General features: G+C 49.9%; 1 protein-coding gene across 1 annotated transcript in view; it reads left to right on the top strand.

Moving 5' to 3' along the window:
• TTC21B (tetratricopeptide repeat domain 21B) overlaps positions 1-22,197 on the top strand; it is a 265,962-nt gene that overhangs the window by 112,670 nt on the left and 131,095 nt on the right. The window contains exons 10-12 of the mRNA XM_075317283.1: positions 13,665-13,762; positions 14,500-14,700; positions 18,787-18,916. Of these exons, the coding sequence (XP_075173398.1) occupies positions 13,665-13,762; positions 14,500-14,700; positions 18,787-18,916 (429 nt within the window). The remainder of the gene's footprint in view (positions 1-13,664; positions 13,763-14,499; positions 14,701-18,786; positions 18,917-22,197) is intronic.

The raw sequence follows: 22,197 nt of genomic DNA, 5'->3' as shown, positions 1-22,197 counted from the left end.
CGGTTCTCTCTGCTTTGCAGGAGACCGGTCTCCATCCGCAGCCCTTTCAGGACCCTGCCGGACGGAGCGCTCACCCCTCAGGGACCTGGCCCTGCGTCTCATAAGCTAAGTATTGAGACGTTATTGAAGGGTCCCTTGTGCATTTATTGTGGGGAGAGTGTGTTATTTCACTGTGCTGTGATTTCCGGCCGGTTCTCTGGTTTTCTCCTGAGAACCGCGCCGAGGGTGCCTGCTCGTCGGCCGCATGAGAAAATTTAGGCCCCGGCTTCGGCTGCGGCCTAGTTTCGTTTTCACTGCCCCTGCATGTCAGTCATGCAGGGGGACAGTGCGGCGCCGCCCACCGGCCGTTCAGCTCAGGGGAGGACACTCCTCTCTGAGGAGATGTTTCCCTCCCCTGTATTTCTCCTTGGCCCTCCGGTTCCCGCTCTTGGACTAAACCCCGCCCCCCCTCCTCACTCCGGCGCCATTTTATCAGCGTTTACACACTGATCGGCGCTGGCTGCTGCAGCTCTGCATCTGTCTGGGGGTCCAAGCTGTGGAATCCGGAGGGCACACAAAACGGTCTGGTAAGCCACAACCTCTGGTTGTGGACTTTCTTGTACACTCTCTGGGAGTCATTCTGAAGGAGTGTGTTCTTTACTGCAGAACCTCCACCTCAGCAGCATGTCTCTCACTAGGAGCAAGGCTGCAAGGCTTTACTCTATATGCACTGCATGTAAGCTCATACTGCCTGAACCGAGCACATATCCACATTGTGATGCCTGCTCTAACATGGTGGTGCCTCAGCCTGGAGTCTCCCCAGGGGTCCCTCCGGCTGCTCCAGCCCCGGTGGCTGAACCCCTGGCTTGGGTAGCATCGTTTTCTAAAGCTATCTCCCAGTCCTTTGCCGACTCCATGGGACAGCTGTCCCGGACTCTGCTGACCATGCATCAGCCCCCTTCTCAGGGCGCCTCTGCTGCTCCGCCTCGCTCTGCAGAGCTCACAGAGGATTTTTCATCTGTTCCCGGACCCCGTCCTCCTAAACGGAGACGCAGGGACTCTTCTCCTTCCTCGTCCCACGGCTCTGATTCACGAGCTGAATTGCAGGGCGAGGAGGATGCCTTTACTGTGGGCTCGGACGCTACCTCTATGTACCCCATTGATCTATCTGAGGGTGACGCAGATGTTAGTGACTTGATTGCGTCCATTAATTCCGTACTGGACCTCAATCCGCCAGTATCAGAGGAACAAGCCTCTCTGGTAGAAAAACACCAGTTTACCTCACCTAAGAGAGCAAGGAGTATGTTTTTTAACCACTCCAGTTTTCAGGCCACTGTGACCAAGCCCAGGGCCTGTCCTGACAAACGCTTCCCAAAGCGTAGTTCTGATGACCGTTTTCCCTTTCCACCAGAGGTGGTCAAGGAGTGGGCTCATTCACCAAAGGTAGATCCTCCGGTGTCTAGAATCTCAGCCTGGACAGTTGTATCTGTGGCCGATGGCACCTCACTTAAGGATCCCACTGACCGCCAGGTTGACCTTCTGGCCAAATCTGTATATGAGGCGGCAGGGGCCTCGTTCTCCCCGTCTTTTGCAGCAGTGTGGGCTCTTAAGGCCGTCTCTGCTTCTCTGGCGGAGATACATTCCCTCTCCAGGGACTCTATGCCCGAAATGGTTGCCTTAACTTCCCAGGCTTCGGCTTTTTCATCCTATGCCATGTCTGCCATTCTGGAGGCTTCTCACCGCACGGCGGTGGCTTCCGCTAATTCCCTCGCGATCCGCAGGATCTTGTGGCTTCGAGAGTGGAAAGCAGACGCTTCTTCCAAGAAGTACCTTGCTGGGCTCCCCTTTGCTGGGTCCCTGCTGTTCGGTGAACAACTGGATGAAATTATTAAGGAAGCTACTGGCGGGAAGAGTACTTCCTTGCCACAAACTAAAACCAGGAAACCTGTCCAGGGCAGGAACCAGTCGAGGTTTCGTTCCTTTCGTTCCTCTAACTGGTCATCCTCCAAGCCCTCAGCCTCGTCCACTAACTCAGCCAAGGATCGAAAACCCAGCTGGCGCACGAAGCCGCGTCCTCAGAAGAGCGGAGGAGCCGCTGCCACTAAGGCAGCCTCCTCTTGACTATCTGGCTGCGCCAGCAACGTCCTTGGTCGGTGGCAGGCTCTCCCACTTTGGCGACGTGTGGTTTCAACACGTCTCCGATCAGTGGGTGCGGGATATCATCTCCCACGGCTACAGGATAGAATTTTCTTCCAGCCCGCCAAACAGATTTTTTCTGTCCACTCCCCACTGCTCCAAAGCCGCCGTCTTCTCTCAGGCCGTGGCATCCTTGCAGGCCAACGGAGTAATTGTACCGGTTCCCGCCCGGGAACGGTTCAGAGGTTTCTACTCAAACCTCTTCCTAGTCCCCAAGAAGGACGGTTCCTTCCGGCCCATCCTGGATCTCAAGCTTCTCAACAAGCATGTTCAGGTGCGGCACTTTCGCATGGAATCTCTGAGATCGGTCATTGCCTCAATGACCCAGGGAGATTTTCTAGCATCCATCGACATCAGAGATGCCTATCTGCATGTGCCAATTGCGGTTTCACACCAGCGTTGGCTACGTTTTGCAATCGGAGAGGAACATTTCCAATTCGTGGCTCTCCCCTTCGGGTTAGCCACGGCCCCTCGTGTATTCACCAAGATCATGGCAGCAGTGGTTGCGGTTCTGCACCTCCAGGGGTTGGCAGTGATTCCTTACCTGGACGACCTTCTAGTCAAGGCTTCATCCAGTGCAGACTGTCAGCGGAGTGTCTCGCTCACTCTCGCCACGCTTGTTCATTTCGTGTGGCTTGTCAATCTGCCCAAGTACACTCTGACCCCGACCCAGAAACTTACGTACCTAGGGATGCAATTCGAGACTCTGTCGGCACTTGTGAAGCTGCCCTTAGTCAAACAGCAGTCCCTTCATCTGGCGGTGCGCTCTCTGTTGAAGCCCCGCCGTCATTCCATCAGGCACCTCATGCAGGTGCTGGGTCAGATGGTGGCGTCAATGGAAGCGGTTCCCTTTGTCCAGTGCCATCTGCGTCCTCTGCAGCTGGACATTCTCCGCTGTTGGGACAAGCGGACCTTTTCCTTGCACAGGCTAGTGGCTCTGTCGCCACAGACCAGAAGCTCTCTTCAGTGGTGGCTTCGGCCCCTTTCTCTGTCCCAGGGACGCTCCTTTCTGGCCCCGTCCTGGGTGATTCTCACCACGGATGCCAGTCTATCCGGCTGGGGAGCAGTGTTTCTCCACCACCGAGCACAGGGCACTTGGACTCCGTCCGAATCAGCCCTCTCGATCAATGTGCTGGAAATCAGAGCTGTGCTCCTAGCTCTCGTAGCCTTTCACCACCTGGATCCCTGGGACCTTAATCTGGTCCTCACGGCCTTACAGAAACCCCCCTTTGAGCCTCTTAGGGAGGTTTCTTTGTTTCGACTTTCACAGAAAGTGGTCTTTCTGGTGGCCATAACTTCTCTCAGGAGAGTCTCTGATTTGGCTGCGCTCTCTTCGGAGTCACCCTTTTTGGTTTTTCACCAAGACAAGGTGGTTCTCCGTCCGACTCCGGACTTTCTCCCTAAGGTGGTGTCTCCTTTCCACCTTAACCAGGACATTTCATTGCCTTCCCTTTGTCCGGCCCCTGTGCATCGCTTTGAGAAAGCGTTGCATTCTTTAGATCTGGTGCGGGCGCTCCGGATCTATGTGTCACGCACCGCTGCTCTTAGGCGGTGCACCTCTCTTTTTGTGCTGACCACAGGTCAGCGCAAGGGTCTCTCGGCTTCTAAACCGACCCTAGCTCGTTGGATTAGGTCGGCCATATCCGATGCCTACCAATGTTCTCAGGTGCCTCCCCCGCCGGGGATTAGGGCGCACTCGACCAGAGCTGTCGGTGCCTCTTGGGCTTTCAGGCACCAGGCTACGGCTCAGCAGGTCTGTCAGGCTGCCACTTGGTCTAGTCTGCACACCTTTTCGAAGCACTACCAAGTGCATGCTCATGCTTCGGCAGATGCGAGCTTGGGCAGACGCATCCTTCAAGCGGCTGTCGCCCATCTGTGAAGTTAGGTCTTGCCTACTTCTCAGTTTTCTGTTTATTTCCCACCCATGGACTGCTTTGAGACGTCCCATGGTCTGGGTCTCCCATAAGGAACGATGAAGAAAAAGAGAATTTTGTTTACTTACCGTAAATTCTTTTTCTTATAGTTCCGACATGGGAGACCCAGCACCCTCCCTGTTGCCTGTTGGCAGTTCTTGTTCCGTGTGTTTTCACCGGCTGTTGTTGTAGACAGAGGTTCCGGTTATTCCGGGTTTTACTCTATCTCTACTTGTGGGTGGATGTCCTCCTTCAGCTTTTGCACTAAACTGGCTAGATGTGGTCATCCAGGGGGTGTATATGCTCGGAGGGAGGAGCTACACTTTTTAGTGTAGTACTTTGTGTGTCCTCCGGAGGCAGAAGCTATACACCCATGGTCTGGGTCTCCCATGTCGGAACTATAAGAAAAAGAATTTACGGTAAGTAAACAAAATTCTCTTTTTTCCTGCCCTCGCATGTCACTCATGCAGAGGGACAGGTTCGGCTCCTCCCGGCGGCCGTTCTACACAGGGGAGGGACACTCCCCACTGCTGGGGCGTCCCTCCTTCCCTGCAGGTCTCTATAGCCCTCCAGTTCCCGCTCTTTTATAGGAACGCCCCCTAGTTTCTCAGGCAGAGTTCACTCTGCTCTGGGACATCCTGCATTCTGCATCTCTGCTGAGGTGCTGCGACTGGGGGACCGGGCTTCGGGATCTGGAGGGCACACAACACCGCGCTCAGCGGTCTGGTAAGCCACAGCCGGTCTCCGGTTGTGGACCTCTGTATATTCTCCCTGGGGTTCATTCTCTGCAAAGCCCCCACTCCAGCAGCATGTCTCACATAAGGAGCAAGGCTCCAAAGCTTTATTCTACATGCACTGCATGTAAGCTCCTGCTGCCTGAGCCGAGCACCTATCCACATTGTGATGTCTGCTCTAACTTGGCGGTGCCACAGCCTGGAGTCTCACCCCCAGTGGTCTCTCAGGCTGCTGCTGCACCTGTGACTGAACCCCCGGCCTGGGTAGAATCCTTTTCTAGGTCCATATCCCAGTCATTTGCTGAGTCCATGGGACTTTTGTCCAGGACTTTGATGAATATGCATCAGCCTCCCTCACAGGGTGCCTCTAATACTCTTGACAGAGGACTCCTATCCTCTGACCTCCGTCCATCGGAGCTCACGAAGGATTCATCATCTGATCCCAGACCCCGTCCTTCTAAGAGAAGGCGCAGGGTTTCCTCCCCCTCCCCATCCCACGGCTCTGTCTCAAGAGCTGACTCTCAGGATGAGGAGGATGCCCTCACTGGGGGCTCGGAGGCTATGTATCCCATCGATTTCTCTGAGGGTGACTCAGATCTTAGTGATTTGATTGCTTCTATTAATTCTGTGCTGGATCTCAATCCGCCAGTGTCAGAGGAGCAACTCTCTTTGGCAGAAAAACATCAGTTTACCTCGCCTAAGAGAGTGAAGAGTGTGTTCTTTAACCACTCCAGTTTTCAGACCGCTGTGACCAAACCCAGGGCCTGCCCTGACAAACGCTTTCCAAAGCGTGGTTCGGATGACCGGTTTCCATTTCCACCTGAGGTGGTCAAGGAGTGGTCTCACTCCCCAAAGGTAGACCCTCCGGTGTCTAGGCTATCAGCCCGGACCGTTGTGTAGGTGGCTGACGGCACCTCACTTAAGGATTCCCCTGACCGTCAGATTGACCTTCTGGCCAAATCTGTGTATGAAGCTGCGGGGGCCGCGTTTTCCCCGACTTTTGCAGCAGTGTGGGCTCTCAAAGCCATCTCTGCTTCTCTAGAGGAGATGCATTCCCTCACCAAGGAATCTATGCCTGAGATGGTTACCTTAACTGCTCAGGCTTCAGCTTTTTCATCCTATGCCATGTCTGCCATGCTAGAGGCTGCTCACCGCACTGCGGTGGCTTCAGCTAATTCTCTTGCTATCCGCAGGATTTTGTGGCTTCGAGAGTGGAAGGCAGATGCTTCTTCCAAGAAGTTTCTTGCTGGTCTCCCTTTTTCTCTTCCAGCCCTCCAAACAGATTTTTTCTCTCAACTCCCCCCTTCTCCAAGGCCGCCGCCTTCTCGCAGGCCGTGGCGTCCTTGCAGGCAAACGGAGTGATTGTCCGAGTTCCCGCTCAGGAACGGTTCAGAGGTTTTTACTCAAATCTCTTCCTAGTTCCAAAAAAGGACGGTACCTTCCGGCCCATCCTGGATCTCAAGCTTCTCAACAAGCATATTCGGGTGCGGCATTTTCGCATGGAGTCTCTGCGATCAGTCATTGCCTCTATGACCCAAGGGGAGTTCCTGGCGTCCATCGACATCAGAGATGCCTATCTGCATGTGCCAATCGCAGTATCACATCAGCGTTGGTTACGTTTTGCGATAGGAGAGGATCATTTCCAATTCGTGGCTCTCCCCTTCGGGTTAGCCACGGCCCCTCGGGTATTCACCAAGGTCATGGCGGCAGTGATTGCGGTCCTGCACCTCCAGGGGTTAGCAGTGCTTCCTTATCTGGACGACCTTCTGGTCAAGGGTACATCCAGCGCAGACTGTCAGCGGAGTGTTTCGCTCACTCTCGCCACCCTAGCCCTTTGCCCAGTTCCATCTGCGTCCTCTGCAGCTGGACATTCTCCGCTGTTGGGACAAGCGGCCTTCCTCCTTACAGAGGTTAGTGGCTCTGTCGCCACGGACCAGGAGCTCTCTTCAGTGGTGGCTTCGACCCCTCTCCCTGTCCCAAGGGCGCTCCTTCCTGACTCCGTCCTGGGTGATTCTCACCACGAATGCCAGCCTATCCAGCTGGGGAGCGGTACATCACCACCACAGAGCACAGGGCACTTGGACTCCATCCGAGTCAGCCCTTTCAATCAATGTGCTGGAAACCAGAGCTGTGCTTCTAGCTCTCCTAGCCTTTCACCACCTGTTGGCGGGCAGGCACATTCGAGTACAGTCAGACAACGCGACAGCGGTTGCCTACATCAATCACAAAGGCGGGACACGCAGCCGCCTGGCAATGTTGGAGGCCCAACGCATTTTTCAATGGGCGGAGGACTCCAAGTCCACCATATCCGCAGTCCACATCCCTGGCGTAGAAAACTGGGAGGCAGATTATCTCAGCCGTCAATCCGTGGACGGTGGCGAGTGGTCCCTGCACCCGGCAGTGTTTCAGTCAATCTGCCGCAAGTGGGGCACTCCGGACGTGGACCTAATGGCATCCCGTCACAACAACAAGGTTCCGGTTTACGTGGCTCGCTCCCACGATCCTCAGGCCTTCGCCGCGGACGCTCTGGTTCAAGACTGGTCCCAGTTTCGTCTGTCCTACCTACCCCCTCTAGCTCTCTTGCCCAGAGTCCTGCGCAAGATCAGAATGGAGGGCCGTCGAGTCATCCTCATTGCACCGGACTGGCCCAGGCGAGCTTGGTATCCGGACCTGCTCCAACTGTCCGTGGAGATGCCGTGGCATCTTCCGGACTGTCCAGACCTGCTCTCGCAAGGTCCGTTTTTCCGCCCGAATTCTGCGGCACTCATATTGACGGCGTGGCTCTTGAGTCCTGGATTTTGACGGCTTCTGGTATTCCTCCTGAAGTCATCTCCACTATGACTCGGGCCCGTAAGTCTTCCTCCGTCAAGATCTATCACAGGACTTGGAAAATTTTCCTGTCCTGGTGTCGCTCTTCCGGCCATTCTCCTTGGCCATTCTCGTTGCCGACCCTTCTGTCTTTTTTACAGTCCGGTCTGCAGCTAGGACTGTCCCTCAACTCTCTCAAGCGACAAGTCTCAGCTCTATCAGTGCTGTTCCAGCGGCGTCTCGCCCGGCTGGCTCAGGTCCGCACCTTCATGCAAGGTGCGTCTCACATCATTCCGCTTTATCGGCGGCCCTTGGATCCCTGGGACCTTAACTTGGTCCCCACGGTATTGCAGAAACCCCCTTTCTAGCCCCTTAGGGAGGTTTCTTTGTACACAAAGCACACAAATGAGTATGAAAAAAGGGAAAAAAAAAAAAAGGAAAAAAAAAAACAAAACAAAAAAAAAAAAACCAAACATGGAATACTATAGAGTACTCTATAGTATTCCATGTTTGGTGTTTTTTTTGTTTTTTTTTGTCCCTTTTTTCATACTCATTTGTGTGCTTTCGTGCACTATAAGGAAGCAATTCTTTTTCTTCGATTGTTTAACGTAGGCGCAGTAAGTTTATTTTTCACGGGTATGAACTCCTGCACTTCTTACTGTTTTGAACTCACATCACCCCATCATGCACACGCTCTAGCAGTCCTCTCTCTTTCACAGGGAACCGCTCCTCTTCTCTACCTGCTGAGCACAGGTGTATTGAGCTTTTTTTCCCACGGTTATGATTTTTCATTACCTTTCAGTCTATTAAACTCTTGTCACCTTCCCCACGCATACGCTTTAACAATTTTCCCTTTCTATAGAACCGCTCCATAGTGGAGTGGATTCTTTGCCCTTAAATATCAATTACTTTTAATCTAGCGATTCCCTATACACCACTAATTTTTTTTGTGTGTGTGTATGTATGTATGTATGTATGTATGTATGTATGTATATATATATATATATATATATATATATATATATATATATATGTGTGTATATATGTATATATATGTATATAATTTTTTCTTGCAACTCAAGTTTAATAATAAAAAAGTTTTGTTTTTTTTTTGTTTCTCTTCCTGTCCCTCTCACATGTAAATATGCCGTTTTTATATATTCAAAAGACACATAAGAGAGATTTATTTTAGCAAATATGCACTTTCTATGTATTTTAATCCCACCACCTTGTGCCTGTTCCACATATTATTTATGTTCAATTTCCCCAAGTACAAATCCACAGTAACCATATTCCTTTTTAGTGTAGAGGTTTGGCCCCCGTGCTATCACCTACACTTTCTGGGTTCGCACACCATCTGCTTTTCTTTTACCCTCGACCCCACTTTTTTCTTTTTATACTCTCTTATTAAATAACACGCAATAATTATTATTTTTATGTTTTTTATTGATCCTTCACTGATCCACTAATTTTCTCCTTGAGATGTTCATGTTATTTCACGGTAATTCTTTCGGTTCATTTGTGCTGATTTAATGTGTGCTTTCCCCTTTTTTTTTTTTTTTTTTTCTCTTCTCCATGCGGCACTGAGTCATCGGCTCTGAGTCATATGGGCTGTTCACTTTTCAAATGCATATGTGGCTACTGGTCTTCCTTTATATAGGCTCTGTTGCCCCTTTTTTGTAATATGATTTATTTTCCTGAGGAAGGAGACGGAGATGTCTCTGAGACGCGTAGAATTATGAAATAAAGGAAATCTTTTTCATCTACAACATCAGTGGTTTTTAGCGCGGCATTTAAACCGGTTTTCTCTTTACCTGACCTATATTTTATATACTGCATTCCGGGGCCGCTGCTAAACCACAAAAAGGCACTCACATGCGATCATAAGGAGTTGTGACTTTCACAACCCTACCAGGTGAGTATACCTCTTTCTGTCTCTCTACCCTCATACCGGGTAAGACCCTATTGCGCTTTTTCCCCCTACAACTCTAAAAGGAACGATAAAGAAAAACAGAATTTTGTTACTTACCGTAAATTCTTTTTCTTATAGTTCCGTATTGGGAGACCCAGCTCCCTCCCTGTTGCCTGTTGGCAATTTTCTTGTTCCGTGTGTTATCACCGGCTGTTGTCGTGGACAGAGTCTCCGGTTGTTCCGGTTCTTACTCGGTTCTACTTGTGGGTGGCTATTCTCCTTCAGCTTTTGCACTAAACTGGCTAGGACTGGCTACCAGGGGGTGTATAAGCTCAGAGGGAGGAGCTACACTTTTAAGTGTAGTTTGTGTGTCCTCCGGAGGCAGAAGCTAAACACCCATGGTCTGGGTCTCCCAATACGGAACTATAAGAAAAAGAATTTACGGTAAGTAACAAAATTCTCTTTTTTTCGCTTTATAAGACACACTTTTGTTCCCCCAAATTTTGGGGGAAAGTAGGGGGTGCGTCTTATAAGCCGAATATACTGGGGGGGGAGGGGGTGTATATATATATATACTGCAGGGTCCGCTCTGGAGCGCTGCGGGCGGCAGCGTTAGATCTCCTGCTCTCGCTCATATAATATGCACAGCCGCTGTCCATGACCATGGTGTTGAAACTGCACCGCAGCGACGGGCTGGGGCAGTGGTGCATATTATATGAGCCTGCGTCCCACTGTGATGGCACATGCCCCCCCGTGTTAGATATGGCCCCCATGCTGCTGCTCATCCTAAAATAAAAAAGCTTTACTTACCTCCTCCAGCGTTTTTCCCCGGTGTCCCTGCTTCCACTGTGATCAGGCAGGCAGAGATGATCTCACTCTGCTGAGCCGATCACATGACCGACACCGAGAACCAGGAAGTGGAGGAACAGAAGCATGGAGGGAGACAGGAGGGAGACCAGCGCTGGAGGAGGTAATGAAAGAGTGTTTTATTTTACTATGGGCAGCAGCATGGGGGCGATATCTAACATAGGGGAACGTGTGCAATCCATAGGGGGCCATAGGCAGCACAGGGGAACGTATGCAATCCATAGGGGGCCATAGGCAGCACAGGGGAATGTGTGCAATCCATAGGGGGCCATAGGCAGCACAGGGGAATGTGTGCAATCCATAGGGGGCCATAGGCAGCACAGAGGGACGTGTGCAATCCAAAGGGGGCCATAGGCAGCACGGGGAACGTGTGCAATCCATAGGGGGCCATAGTCAGCATAGGGGAACGTGTGCCAGCACAAGGGGGCTATATTCAATATAAGGGGGGCATATCCAAATTAAGGGGGCTAATTTTAGGATGGGGGGCTATGAGGGACATATACCCTATATGATTTGTTAGACGGACACTGGCATTATAAGATGGACCCCATTTAACATTAAAAAAAAAAATTCTCTTTTGCTTCACCAAATTTGGGGGTGCATCTTATAATCAGGTGCGTCTTATAAAGCGAAAAATTCGGTAACTTGCAACCTGGGAGACAACTGCATTAATGGAAGTTATCCAGAAGATAGCAGAAAAATTCTCAATCACCGAGGTTCTACTTCTAGGACTCTCTCAAATCCTGAGAATCTGAAGATTGATTAATTTGGGGTTCGACATGCGCACCTCCACTCATTTTTACTCTATGGCAATGCTAAAAATAGCCAAGTAAAGTGGTTGTTTTCTCCAGCAGAACCATGGTGAATAGATGGAGCATAGATTTGAATGCTCAACCTCTTCTCCATGCAGGGCTTCAGAGCTCCATACTTGGTATCAGTGGGAGTTCCTTCAATCGAGGAGTTATCCTCTATCCCAGCAATAGGGGATAACTTAAAAAAAAAATCATGGCACCAACCTAACGAGTAACATATTTAAGAACCAAGTCTTGAATTTGTATTTTACACTCTAGAAAACTTGCACAGCACTATCTGTAATTTCTGCTTCAGTTGTTGGCTCCTTACGTCACTTCACTAAGGAGTCGTTTTTTCCATAGCACAGGGGCAGCACTTTTTTCATTAGAAAAACAACAACCAGCACTCTCCAAGGGCTCAGTAGTAAATGAATTAAAGGGAACCTGTCACATTGTATACAGTGTGTCCACCCATATCCTGTCCACCGCCATTAACTTGAGAACGGCGGCAGCTATAGGCATAGAAGTGGTGTCTAGATATAGTAAAGTAGCCATGCGCTATGCAATGAAACCACCTATAGCGCCACCTGGTGGAAAACAACGGAGTTAGCATTTTTATCTCGAAAATGGAACGAGATAGAGAAAAAAAGTGAATTACAAAGTTGTAGGGCAGCATCAATTCAATACGAATCGACACCTTGCATACAGAAATGCTAAGATTAGAATGTGTAAACTCACAAGGCTGCGGACGTGAAGCGATACCTCATGGAGACCTTCCTACAAGTCATTGGGTATGGTGGCTGCGTGGAGTGGCCTCCACGCTCACCTGACCTGACCCCATTGGACATCTTTCTGTAAGGTCACATCAAACAGCAGGTGTATGCGACCCCTCCACCAACATTGCAGGACCTACGACGACGTATCACAGATGCTTGTGTAAACGTGTCACCTACCATATTGCACAACGTGCAGCAAGATACAGTATGCTGTGCAGAGTCCAGATGTGCATTGCAGCTGACGGTGGCCACTTTGAGCATCAAAGTTAAATGAGCGACCAGCATTCAATGTTTTTGGGGGGGTCATGGGTTTCATATCGTAGCATTTCTGTATGCAAGGTATCAATTCGTATTGAATTGATGATGCCCTGCAACTTTGTAATTCACTTTTTTTCTCTATCTCGTACCGTTTTCGAGATAAAAATGCTAACTCTGTTGTTTTCCACCAGGTGGCGCTATAGGTGGTTTCATTGTGTAGCGCATGGCTTCTTTACTATACCTAGACACCACTTCTATGCCTATAGCTGCTGCCGTTCTCAAGTTAATGGCGGTGGACAGGATATCGGTGGACACACTGTATACAGTCAAATCTGCAATCTGGACAGCACGGTATAGAGAAGGAGAAGATGAGCAGAATGATATATCGGGTCTTGAATAAATTCAGTATAAGTTGGTGTCATTGGAATCCCTGGAGTTTATATGCATATGAGTCCAGTGTGCGGTCCTACTCGGCGATTGGCAGCTATCTCTGCATGTATTATCTAATCATACGTAATCATACAGGGAAGACTGTCAATCACAGAGTAGGACCGGCCACTGGACTCCTATGCAGGGATTTCAATTGATAGGTTTATAGAAACGTTTCCCATAAAATTGTACATTATTATTATTATAGCGCCATTTATTCCATGGCGCTTTACATGTGAAAAGGGAATACATAACAAACAAGTACAACAATCATGAACATTACAAAAACAGACTGGTAGAGGAGGAGAGAGGACCCTGCCCGCGAGGGTTCACAGTCTACAGGGAATGGGTGAGGGTACAATAGTTGAGGACAGAGCTGGTTGCGTAGTGGTGTACTGGACTGAGGGTTATTGTAGGTTGTAGGCTTGTCGGAAGAGGTAGGTCTTCAGATTCTTTTTGTAGCTTTCTACAGTAGGTGAGAGACTGATATGCTGGGGAAGAGCATTCCAGAGTATGGGGGAGGCACGAGAGAAATCTTGTATGTGATGGTGGGAAGAGGAGATAAGAGAGGAGTAGAGAAGGAGATCTTGTGAGGATCTGAGGTTGCGTGCAGGTAGGTACCGGGAGATTCGGTCACAGATGTAAGGAGGAGACAGGTTGTGCATGGCTTTGTATGTCATGGTTCGTGTTTTGAACTGCAGTCTTTGGGTGATGGGAAGCCAGTGAAGGGATTGGCAGAGAGGAGAGGCTGGGGAATAGTGAGGGGAGACGTGGATTAAGCGGGCCGCAGAGTTTAGGATAGATTGGAAGGGTGCAAGAGTGTTGGAAGGGAGGCCACAGAGCAGGAGGTTACAGTAGTCGAGGCGGGAGATGAGACGGATCAGCTTCTCTTGCTCTGTAACATTCTGCCGGCAGATCAGATACCATTTTTAACATATGTTGCCTTTAAGCCATCTTGTAATATTTTGGCAGGCACTGACCTAATGTGCAATGTTTCATAGGTATTATCAGATGTCAGATAATGGAGGGACAGCTGCAAGATGCCGACCAGCAGCTGGAGTTTCTAATGGAGATTCAGCAGTCTATTGGAAAATCTGGGGTGAGTCCGAAAAAATGGCCAGAAAAGTAAAGCTGATATATACACCTTCACCATATATGTGACCTGAAAGCTCAACCTCATATTTTTGAGGGATTTATCTTACTTATCTTAAAACGTAGCTTATCATCGTACATCAACCAGAATCCAAAGCAGGTCATACACAATAGCCGAATGATTATTCAGCCCCAGCTATCTCTCCCAATTCCCTATCTATGCCTATTTTGTCGGCCGAGCGTTCTTGTTCTCTATGATAGAGCCTCTGCCAGAATCATATGAGGGCGTCTTATTTCTGCTCCAAATTAAAGCATCAGTCATTGAAATTGAACAGACCGTGTCTCTTGCAACATCGTCCGTTGGAGAATTGGGAGCCTCCCCTATATTAGATGGGCAGCCTATTCTGTCGAAATTGACATGTTCATCTGAATTTATCTAATGTGTATGGGGGTCTTAGTAATTGCAGGCCCCCTTAACATCCGACGTCTACACATATTCCCTCTCTAGGTAATGCTGTATCACTGAACAGAAACTGCAGCTACATCCCCCTCCTCCCTCTCCATTTTTTACTTTATTACTCAAGACTATTTTTTTTAAGGTTCTCTATAGATTTTTTTTAAAAAGATACATGTAGCAAAACAAAGTGTTTTCTGTTCCTTTAGCCCATTTAATTCACTCCCGTATATACACCCACCCCAAATGGTTAGAAGAATGTGAAAATGTGAAGTTTTTTTCTTTATCAGGAATTGTCCTACTTGCGGGCTGTTTTGGCCATGAAGAAACAGAAGAATCCAGAAGAGGTCATCCATTTGTTAAATGACGTCCTGGACAATCACTTCTCCGATTTGCAGGGATTGCCGCTTAGTATCCAGTACTTTGAGATGCTGAACCCAGACTTCTTGCTTGAAATAATAAGGGAATATTTAAACTTTTGTCCCAACCAGGTAACGTGTGTCAGACTATGCAAATAAATGTGATTTTGGTAAAGGATAATTTCATCTTCAAGATATTGTACAACCCTTAATAGTTTCAATATAATTTTTTTTGTGCTCTCCATTTCTTATTGCTGGTCCTTGTTGTGAATTCCCTATGTTTAAGTAATGGTGCTTCATTCACCCAGCAGACTGCGATTAGTAAACATACATTGTATAGACAAAAGTATCAGGACGCAACTATTAATCAATGAATTCAAGTTATTCATTCAGTCCCATTGCCCCCAATGTGTAAAATCCATCCCTCCACCCCAGTGTGTAAAATCCGGCCCCCTGCCCCAGTGTATAAAATCCGGCCCCCTGCCCCAGTGTGTAAAATCCGGCCCCCTGCCCCAGTGTGTAAAATCCGGCCCCCTGCCCCAGTGTGTAAAATCCGGCCCCCTGCCCCAGTGTGTAAAATCCAGCCCCCTGCCCCAGTGTGTAAAATCCAGCCCCCTTCCCCAATGTGTAAAATCCAGCCCCCTGCCCCAGTGTATAAAATCCAGCCCCCTGCCCCAGTGTGTAAAATCTGTCTCGCGGCCCCAGTGGATAAAATCCAGCCCCCTGCCCCAGTGTGTAAAATCTGTCTCGCGGCTCCAGTGGATAAAATCCAGCCCCCTGCCCCAGTGTGTAAAATCTGTCTCGCGGCCCCAGTGGATAAAATCCAGCCCCCTGCCCCAGTGTGTAAAATCCAGCCCCCTGCCCCAATGTGTAAAATCCAGCCCCCTGCCCCAGTGTATAAAATCCAGCCCCCTGCCCCAGTGTGTAAAATCTGTCTCGCGGCCCCAGTGGATAAAATCCAGCCCCCTGCCCCAGTGTGTAAAATCTGTCTCGCGGCCCCAGTGGATAAAATCCAGCCCCCTGCCCCAATGTGTAAAATCTGTCTCGCGGCCCCAGTGGATAAAATCCAGCCCCCTGCCCCAGTGTGTAAAATCTGTCTCGCCGCCCCAGTGGATAAAATCCAGCCCCCTGCCCCAGTGTGTAAAATCTGTCTCGCCGCCCCAGTGGATAAAATCCAGCCCCCTGCCCCAGTGTGTAAAATCTGTCTCGCCGCCCCAGTGGATAAAATCCAGCCCCCTGCCCCAGTGTGTAAAATCTGTCTCATCGCCCCAGTGTGTAAAATCTGTCTCGCCGCCCCAGTGGATAAAATCCAGCCCTTTGCCCCAGTGGATAAAATCCAGCTCCCTGCCCCAGTGTGTAAAATCCAGCCCCCTGAGCCAGTGTGTAAAATCCGGCCCCCTGAGCCAGTATGGAAAATCCGGCCCCCTGAGCCAGTATGGAAAATCCGGCCCCCTGAGCCAGTATATAAAATCTGGCCCCCTGAGCCAGTATGTAAAATCCAGCCCCCTGAGCCAGTATGTAAAATCCGGCCCCCTGAGCCAGTGTGTAAAATCTGTCTCGCCAATCAAAAATGGCATGGTTGGGGGAGTTTGGTGTGAAGGAACATGATCGGCCATCTGTTACGGGGGGCTGTCTGATAATAAAACCTAAAGGAATGTCAGACAGTCAGGGTCCACCGTGCAAAGACTCTGCTGCAGACTATGGCAGAGGATAAGGGGTATATAAGTGTGCCACTGTAAATAATGATAGCACAAGTGCAGAGTGCAATACCTCTGTTATACTCACAGAGGAATATAATTAGGAAATAAAGCAATTCCTCCCTTACTTGGAGGGTGTGTGGAATGGTCTCTGTTAAAGATCACAGAGACAAAAGCAGTGAGTGGGAAATGGCACCTACCTAGGTCCGTTCCTCTAGTGGTGCCAGGAGACGGACAGCAGCGTAAGCCGCACAAAGCTCCTACCTGCGTTTGCTCCACTAGTGTGCGAGGACACGAACCACTAGATATGGCACCTGCCTAGGTTCGCTCTTCTAGGGGTGAAAAAGAGACGGACAGCAGCATAAGCCGCACAAAGCTCCTACCTCTGTTCGCTCCCCTAGTGTGCGAGGATACGAACAACTGCCAGACGCAGTATAAGGAACGTTACCCTAGCGGCAACGTCCACCTACGAGTAGAATCACAAGGCCCAGCCGGACCATGTGCCTCAGGCACCTGCCTATGTCCGCTCCACTAAGATGTAAGGATACGGACCGCAGCCGAAGCTGTAAGGTATAAGAATGCTACCCTGCCGGTAGCGCTCACCTAACATAGAGAGATGCCTAGAGGAACGTGCACAGAGCGTCTACTCGCATGCATGAACCAAGAGGACTGAGCGCCGGGCAGCGTGCGTCAGGGTCTTATATAGACTCTGTGCCTCATCCAAGATGGAGGACACCAGAGCCAATCCGCTGCCAGAATGACAGCAATGACGTCATGCTGGCCTATCACCGAGCAAAGCGTCACAAGCACATGACCAGTGACCAATCGGCATAGAAGGTGTCCGAAACATGTGACCACGTGTCACAAGCACATGACCAGTGGCCAATCAGCTTAGAAGGTGTCAGAGACATGTGACCTCGTGTCAGCGATGATGTCACCCGCACATGTGCAATGGCTCCAAGATAGGACTTAGTCTCCAGCGCTTGCACATGTGCAGTAGCAAGAAATCCGGACATAGTCTCCAGAGCCACAGCAACCGTAACACCATCCACATCTAACTCCTTTAGGATGAGCTAGAATGGATATTATGAGCCCAGCCTCTCCTCCAACAGCAGTATCTGACTTCACAGCCCGCTCTTCTGGATAAATGGACAAAAACACCCACAGACACCTCCATAATGTTGTAGGAATCCTGTAGGAATCATTTTGTTCAATAGGGTTGAGCTGCAGTATTAGGCTATGTGCGCACTAGAAATGTGAAGTTTCTCAAGAAAATTTCTTGAGAAAATTCTGGGAGTGAAAGATTTCCGGACCTCCGGAAAAAATCCGCACAAAATCCGCATGCGGATTTGACGCGGATTTGCCGCGGATTAGCAGCGGAATTGCCGCGATTTTCCCGCGGGTGGTTCCCTGCGGATTTTTGCAGGCTGTACTGCCGAAATCCGCAGGGTACCTGCGGAAATAATGGACATGTTCATTTTCTCAAGAAAGTTTCTCGAGAAATTCTTCTCAAGGAAATTTCTTGAGAAAAATCCACACCAGTGCGCACAGCTATTTTTTTTTACCATAGAATTTGCTGGGAAATGTCTGCACAAAGATTGCAGACATTTATCAAGAAATTTCCGCGGCAAATCCGCGGGTAAATCCGCGGGTAAAAAGCTCTAGTGCGCACAAAGCCTTAGAAGCGGGTCATATTCTTGCGTGGCGTGTTTTGTGAAAAATAGATCCTGAATCCACTTAGTAAAGGGTTTATCCAGTACATTAAAACATTTTCTTAACAAGCACAGCATGTCAAACAAATGACCTGATTCTCACCTACAATACTGGTGCTGGTCCTCTGCATTTGGTGGTTTGTTGCTCATCAGTTTTCTGGGATCAACATCTGATAGGGAGCATCATGTGACTGCTGCAGCCAATCCATGGCCACTAATTGGCTGCGGACAGGAAGATTCTTCCAGTTTGCACAAAATGTAACAATTTCATCTGATCAGTAGCCATTGATTGACTGCAGCAGTCATATGATGCGGTCCACCTGTTGGTGGGGGCAGAGTACCCAGAGCGGTCAAGGAGCAGAGAGTATTGTTTATTTTCTCTTTACATTCTCCTGGTTTCATTAAGGAGATCTTTTAACCCTCAACTGGTAATGTGGGGTTTGCAACTCCCCAGGGAAATTTTGTTCAGCTGGCATTCATTGGAACATGCTGGTATGAATCATCAATTTATTACATTTTTCGTTTTTTGTTTTTTTTTGTGGGTGTCAACAATTTGGTATACTCGTGTAATCAATCACCAATAAGAAAACGATTAAAACAAACGTGATCTTTGCATTTTCTATAAAAATTAGAGATTTCTAAACACTGGGGTATAGGAAGACCCACATCACCAGTTGCATGACAAAAATCCTACCTCACCAGTTGAAGGTTAAAGTTGTTTGTAACCATTACTTGATGTATTGAGTTAAATTAATTATTAATTCTATTTTACACAGCAAAAGTTCTTAGTCTATTATTTTCTTATGCAGCCCCCCGCTGCTGGGCAGCCGGTTTCTCCACTATTGAAGCATTGCACCTCCGTCCTGGAAACGGTAGTAAAGACCGCTCCTGGTCTTCAACAAGCCGTGTATCTGATTGCAAAGGTGAAATATTTAGCAGGTATGTATAAACCTGAAGCGTGTGTGTGTGTGTGTGTGTGTGTGTGTGTGTGTGTGTGTGTGTGTGTGTGTGTGTGTGTGTGTGTGTGTATGTATATATATATATATATATATAGATAGATAGACAGACAGACAGACAGACAGACAGACAGATATAATGTATATTTCTTTATCGTTCCTATGGGAGACCCAGACATTGGGTGTATAGCTTCTGCCTCCGGAGGACACACAAAGTACTACACTCAAAAGTGTAGCTCCTCCCTCTGAGCTTATACACCCCCTGGAGAACCATATCTAGCCAGTTTATCGCTTTGTGTTCAGGAGGCATACATCCACACATGCATTCTCATCTGATTTTTCATTTTTGGAAAGAGTTTGAAGAAAAGCGGGTCCAAGCCTGGACCCCCGTCATGTCCCTTCTCACCCCACTGTGTCGGCGGTGCTGTTAAGGTTGATTCCAAGGCTGGAGCCTTACATGCCGTGCTTCTTCACCATCCCTCCTGGGCTCTGGCTCGAAGTGGGAGCCAGCACGGTTCTCCATGCTTGGCACGAGACCGGTCTCCATCCGCAGCCCTTCAGGATCCTGCTGGACCGGAGCACTCATCCCCGGGGACTTGAAACCCTGCGTCTCAGCAAGCTAAGTACCTGAGACGTTTATATATTGGGGGTCCCTGTACTTTATTGTTGTGGGAGAGTGTGCTGAGTGAGTTTTATGACATTTCCGGCGGGTTCTCTGGCTGTCGCCTGAGAACCGCGCCGATGGTGCCTGCGCGCCGGCCGCACCGCTCAAATTTAGGCCCCGGCTTCGCCGGAGGCCTACTTTCGGTTTCACTGCCCTCTCATGTCATTCATGCAGAGGGACAGCACGGCTCCGCCCAGCGGCCGTTCTGCACAGGGGAGAGACACTCCTCACTGGGTACATGTCTCCTCCCCTGTAAGTCTCTATGGCCCTCCAGATCCCGCTCTCAGAGTGAGTCCCGCCCCCTCTCTTCGCTCCGGCGGCCATTTTCTCAGCGTTTTTCCCTGCGATCAGCACTGGTCTGCAGCATCCCTGCTGAGGTGCTTGGGGGTCCGGGCTTCGGGATCTGGAGGGCACACAACACCGCTCCAGCGGTCTGGTAAGCCACAACCTCTGGTTGTGGACCTTCTGTATATACTCTCTGGGGGTCATTCTGGCAGAGCCCCCACTCCAGCAGCATGTCTCACACGAGGAGCAAGGCTCCAAAGCTGTATTCAGTATGAACTGCATGTAAGCTCCTACTGCCTGAACCGAGCACCTATCCACATTGTGATGCCTGCTCTAACCTGACGATGCCTCAGCCTGGAATCGCACCCCCAGTGGTCTCTCCGGCTGCTCCGGCTCCTGTGGCTGAACCCCCGGCTTGGGTAGAATCCTTATCTAGGTCTATCTCCCAGTCTTTTGCCGACTCCATGGGACAGCTGTCCAGGACTTTGCTGAACATGCATCAGCCCCCTTCACAGGGTGCCTCTGCTGCTAGGGCTCTCTCAGGACCGGAGCTCACAGAGGATTCATCATCTGGTCCCAGACCCCGTCCTCCTAAAAGGAGACGCAGGGCTCCCTCTCCTTCCTCGTCCCGCGGCTCTTTTTCAGAAGCTGACTCGCAGGACGAGGAGGATGCCTTTACAGGGGGCTCGGAGGCTAACTCCATGTGCCCCATTGATCTGTCCGAAAGTGACTCAGATGTTAGTGATTTGATTGCGTCCATTAATTCTGTACTGGATCTCAATCCGCCAGTATCAGAGGAGCAACCCTCTCTGGCAGAAAAGCACCAGTTTACCTCGCCTAAGAGGACAAAGAGTGTGTTCTTTAACCACTCCAGTTTTCAGGCCGCTGTGACCAAGCCTAGGGCCTGTCCTGACAAACGCTTCCCAAAGCGTGGTTCTGATGACCATTTTCCCTTTCCACCTGAGGTGGTCAAGGAGTGGGCTCATTCACCAAAGGTAGACCCCCCGGTGTCTAGACTCTCAGCCCGGACCGTTGTTTCAGTGGCTGATGGCACCTCTCTTAAGGATTCCACTGACCGCCAGGTTGACCTTCTGGCCAAATCTGTATATGAGGCGGCAGGGGCCTCGTTCTCCCCTACTTTTGCAGCAGTGTGGGCTCTGAAAGCCATCTCTGCTTCTCTAGAGGAGATGCATTCCCTCGCCAGGGAATCTATGCCCGAAATGGTTACCTTAACTTCCCAAGCTTCAGCTTTTTCATCCTATGCCATGTCTGCCATGCTGGAGGCTTCTCACCGCACTGCGGTGGCTTCGGCTAATTCCCTCGCTATCCGCAGGATCTTGTGGCTTCGAGAGTGGAAGGCAGATGCTTCTTCAAAGAAGTACCTTGCTGGACTCCCTTTTACTGGGTCCAGGCTGTTCGGTGAACAGCTGGATGAAATTATTAAGGAGGCTACTGGCGGGAAGAGTACTTCCATGCCACAAACCAAAACCAGGAAACCTGTCCAGGGTAGGAATCAGTCAAGGTTTCGTTCCTTTCGTTCCTCCAACTGGTCGTCCTCTAAGCCCTCGGCCTCGTCCACTAACTCAGCCAAGGACCAAAAATCCAACTGGCGCACAAAAGCGCGTCCACAGAAGACCGCAGGAGCTGCTGCCACTAAGGCAGCCTCCTCTTGACTATCTGTCCGCGCCAGCAACGTCCTTAGTCGGTGGCAGGCTCTCCCACTTTGGCGACGCGTGGGTTTCAACACGTCTCCGATCAGTGGGTGCGGGATATCATCTCCCACGGCTACAGGATAGAATTCTCTTCCAACCCTCCAGACAGATTTTTTCTGTCAACTCCTCCCTGCTCCAAGGCCGCCGCCTTCTCTCAGGCCGTGGCATCCTTGCAGGCCAATGGAGTAATTGTACCGGTTCCCGCCCGGGAACGGTTCAGAGGTTTCTACTCAAATCTCTTCCTAGTCCCCAAAAAGGACAGTTCCTTCCGGCCCATCCTGGATCTCAAGCTTCTCAACAAGCATGTTCAGGTGCGGCATTTTCGCATGGAGTCTCTGCGGTCAGTCATTGCCTCAATGACCCAAGGGGATTTCCTGGCATCCATCGACATCAGAGATGCCTATCTCCATGTGCCAATTGCAGTTTCACACCAGCGTTGGCTACGTTTTGCAATCGGAGAGGAACATTTCCAATTCGTGGCTCTTCCCTTAGGGTTAGCCACGGCCCCTCGGGTATTCACCAAGGTCATGGCAGCAGTGGTTGCGGTTCTGCACCTCCAGGGGTTGGCAGTGATTCCTTACCTGGACGACCTTCTAGTCAAGG

This window comes from Anomaloglossus baeobatrachus, chromosome 7 (genome assembly GCF_048569485.1).
Source record: "Anomaloglossus baeobatrachus isolate aAnoBae1 chromosome 7, aAnoBae1.hap1, whole genome shotgun sequence".
Classification (NCBI taxonomy): Eukaryota; Metazoa; Chordata; class Amphibia; order Anura; family Aromobatidae; genus Anomaloglossus; species Anomaloglossus baeobatrachus.
This window is presented reverse-complemented; position numbering and strand designations above follow the sequence as displayed.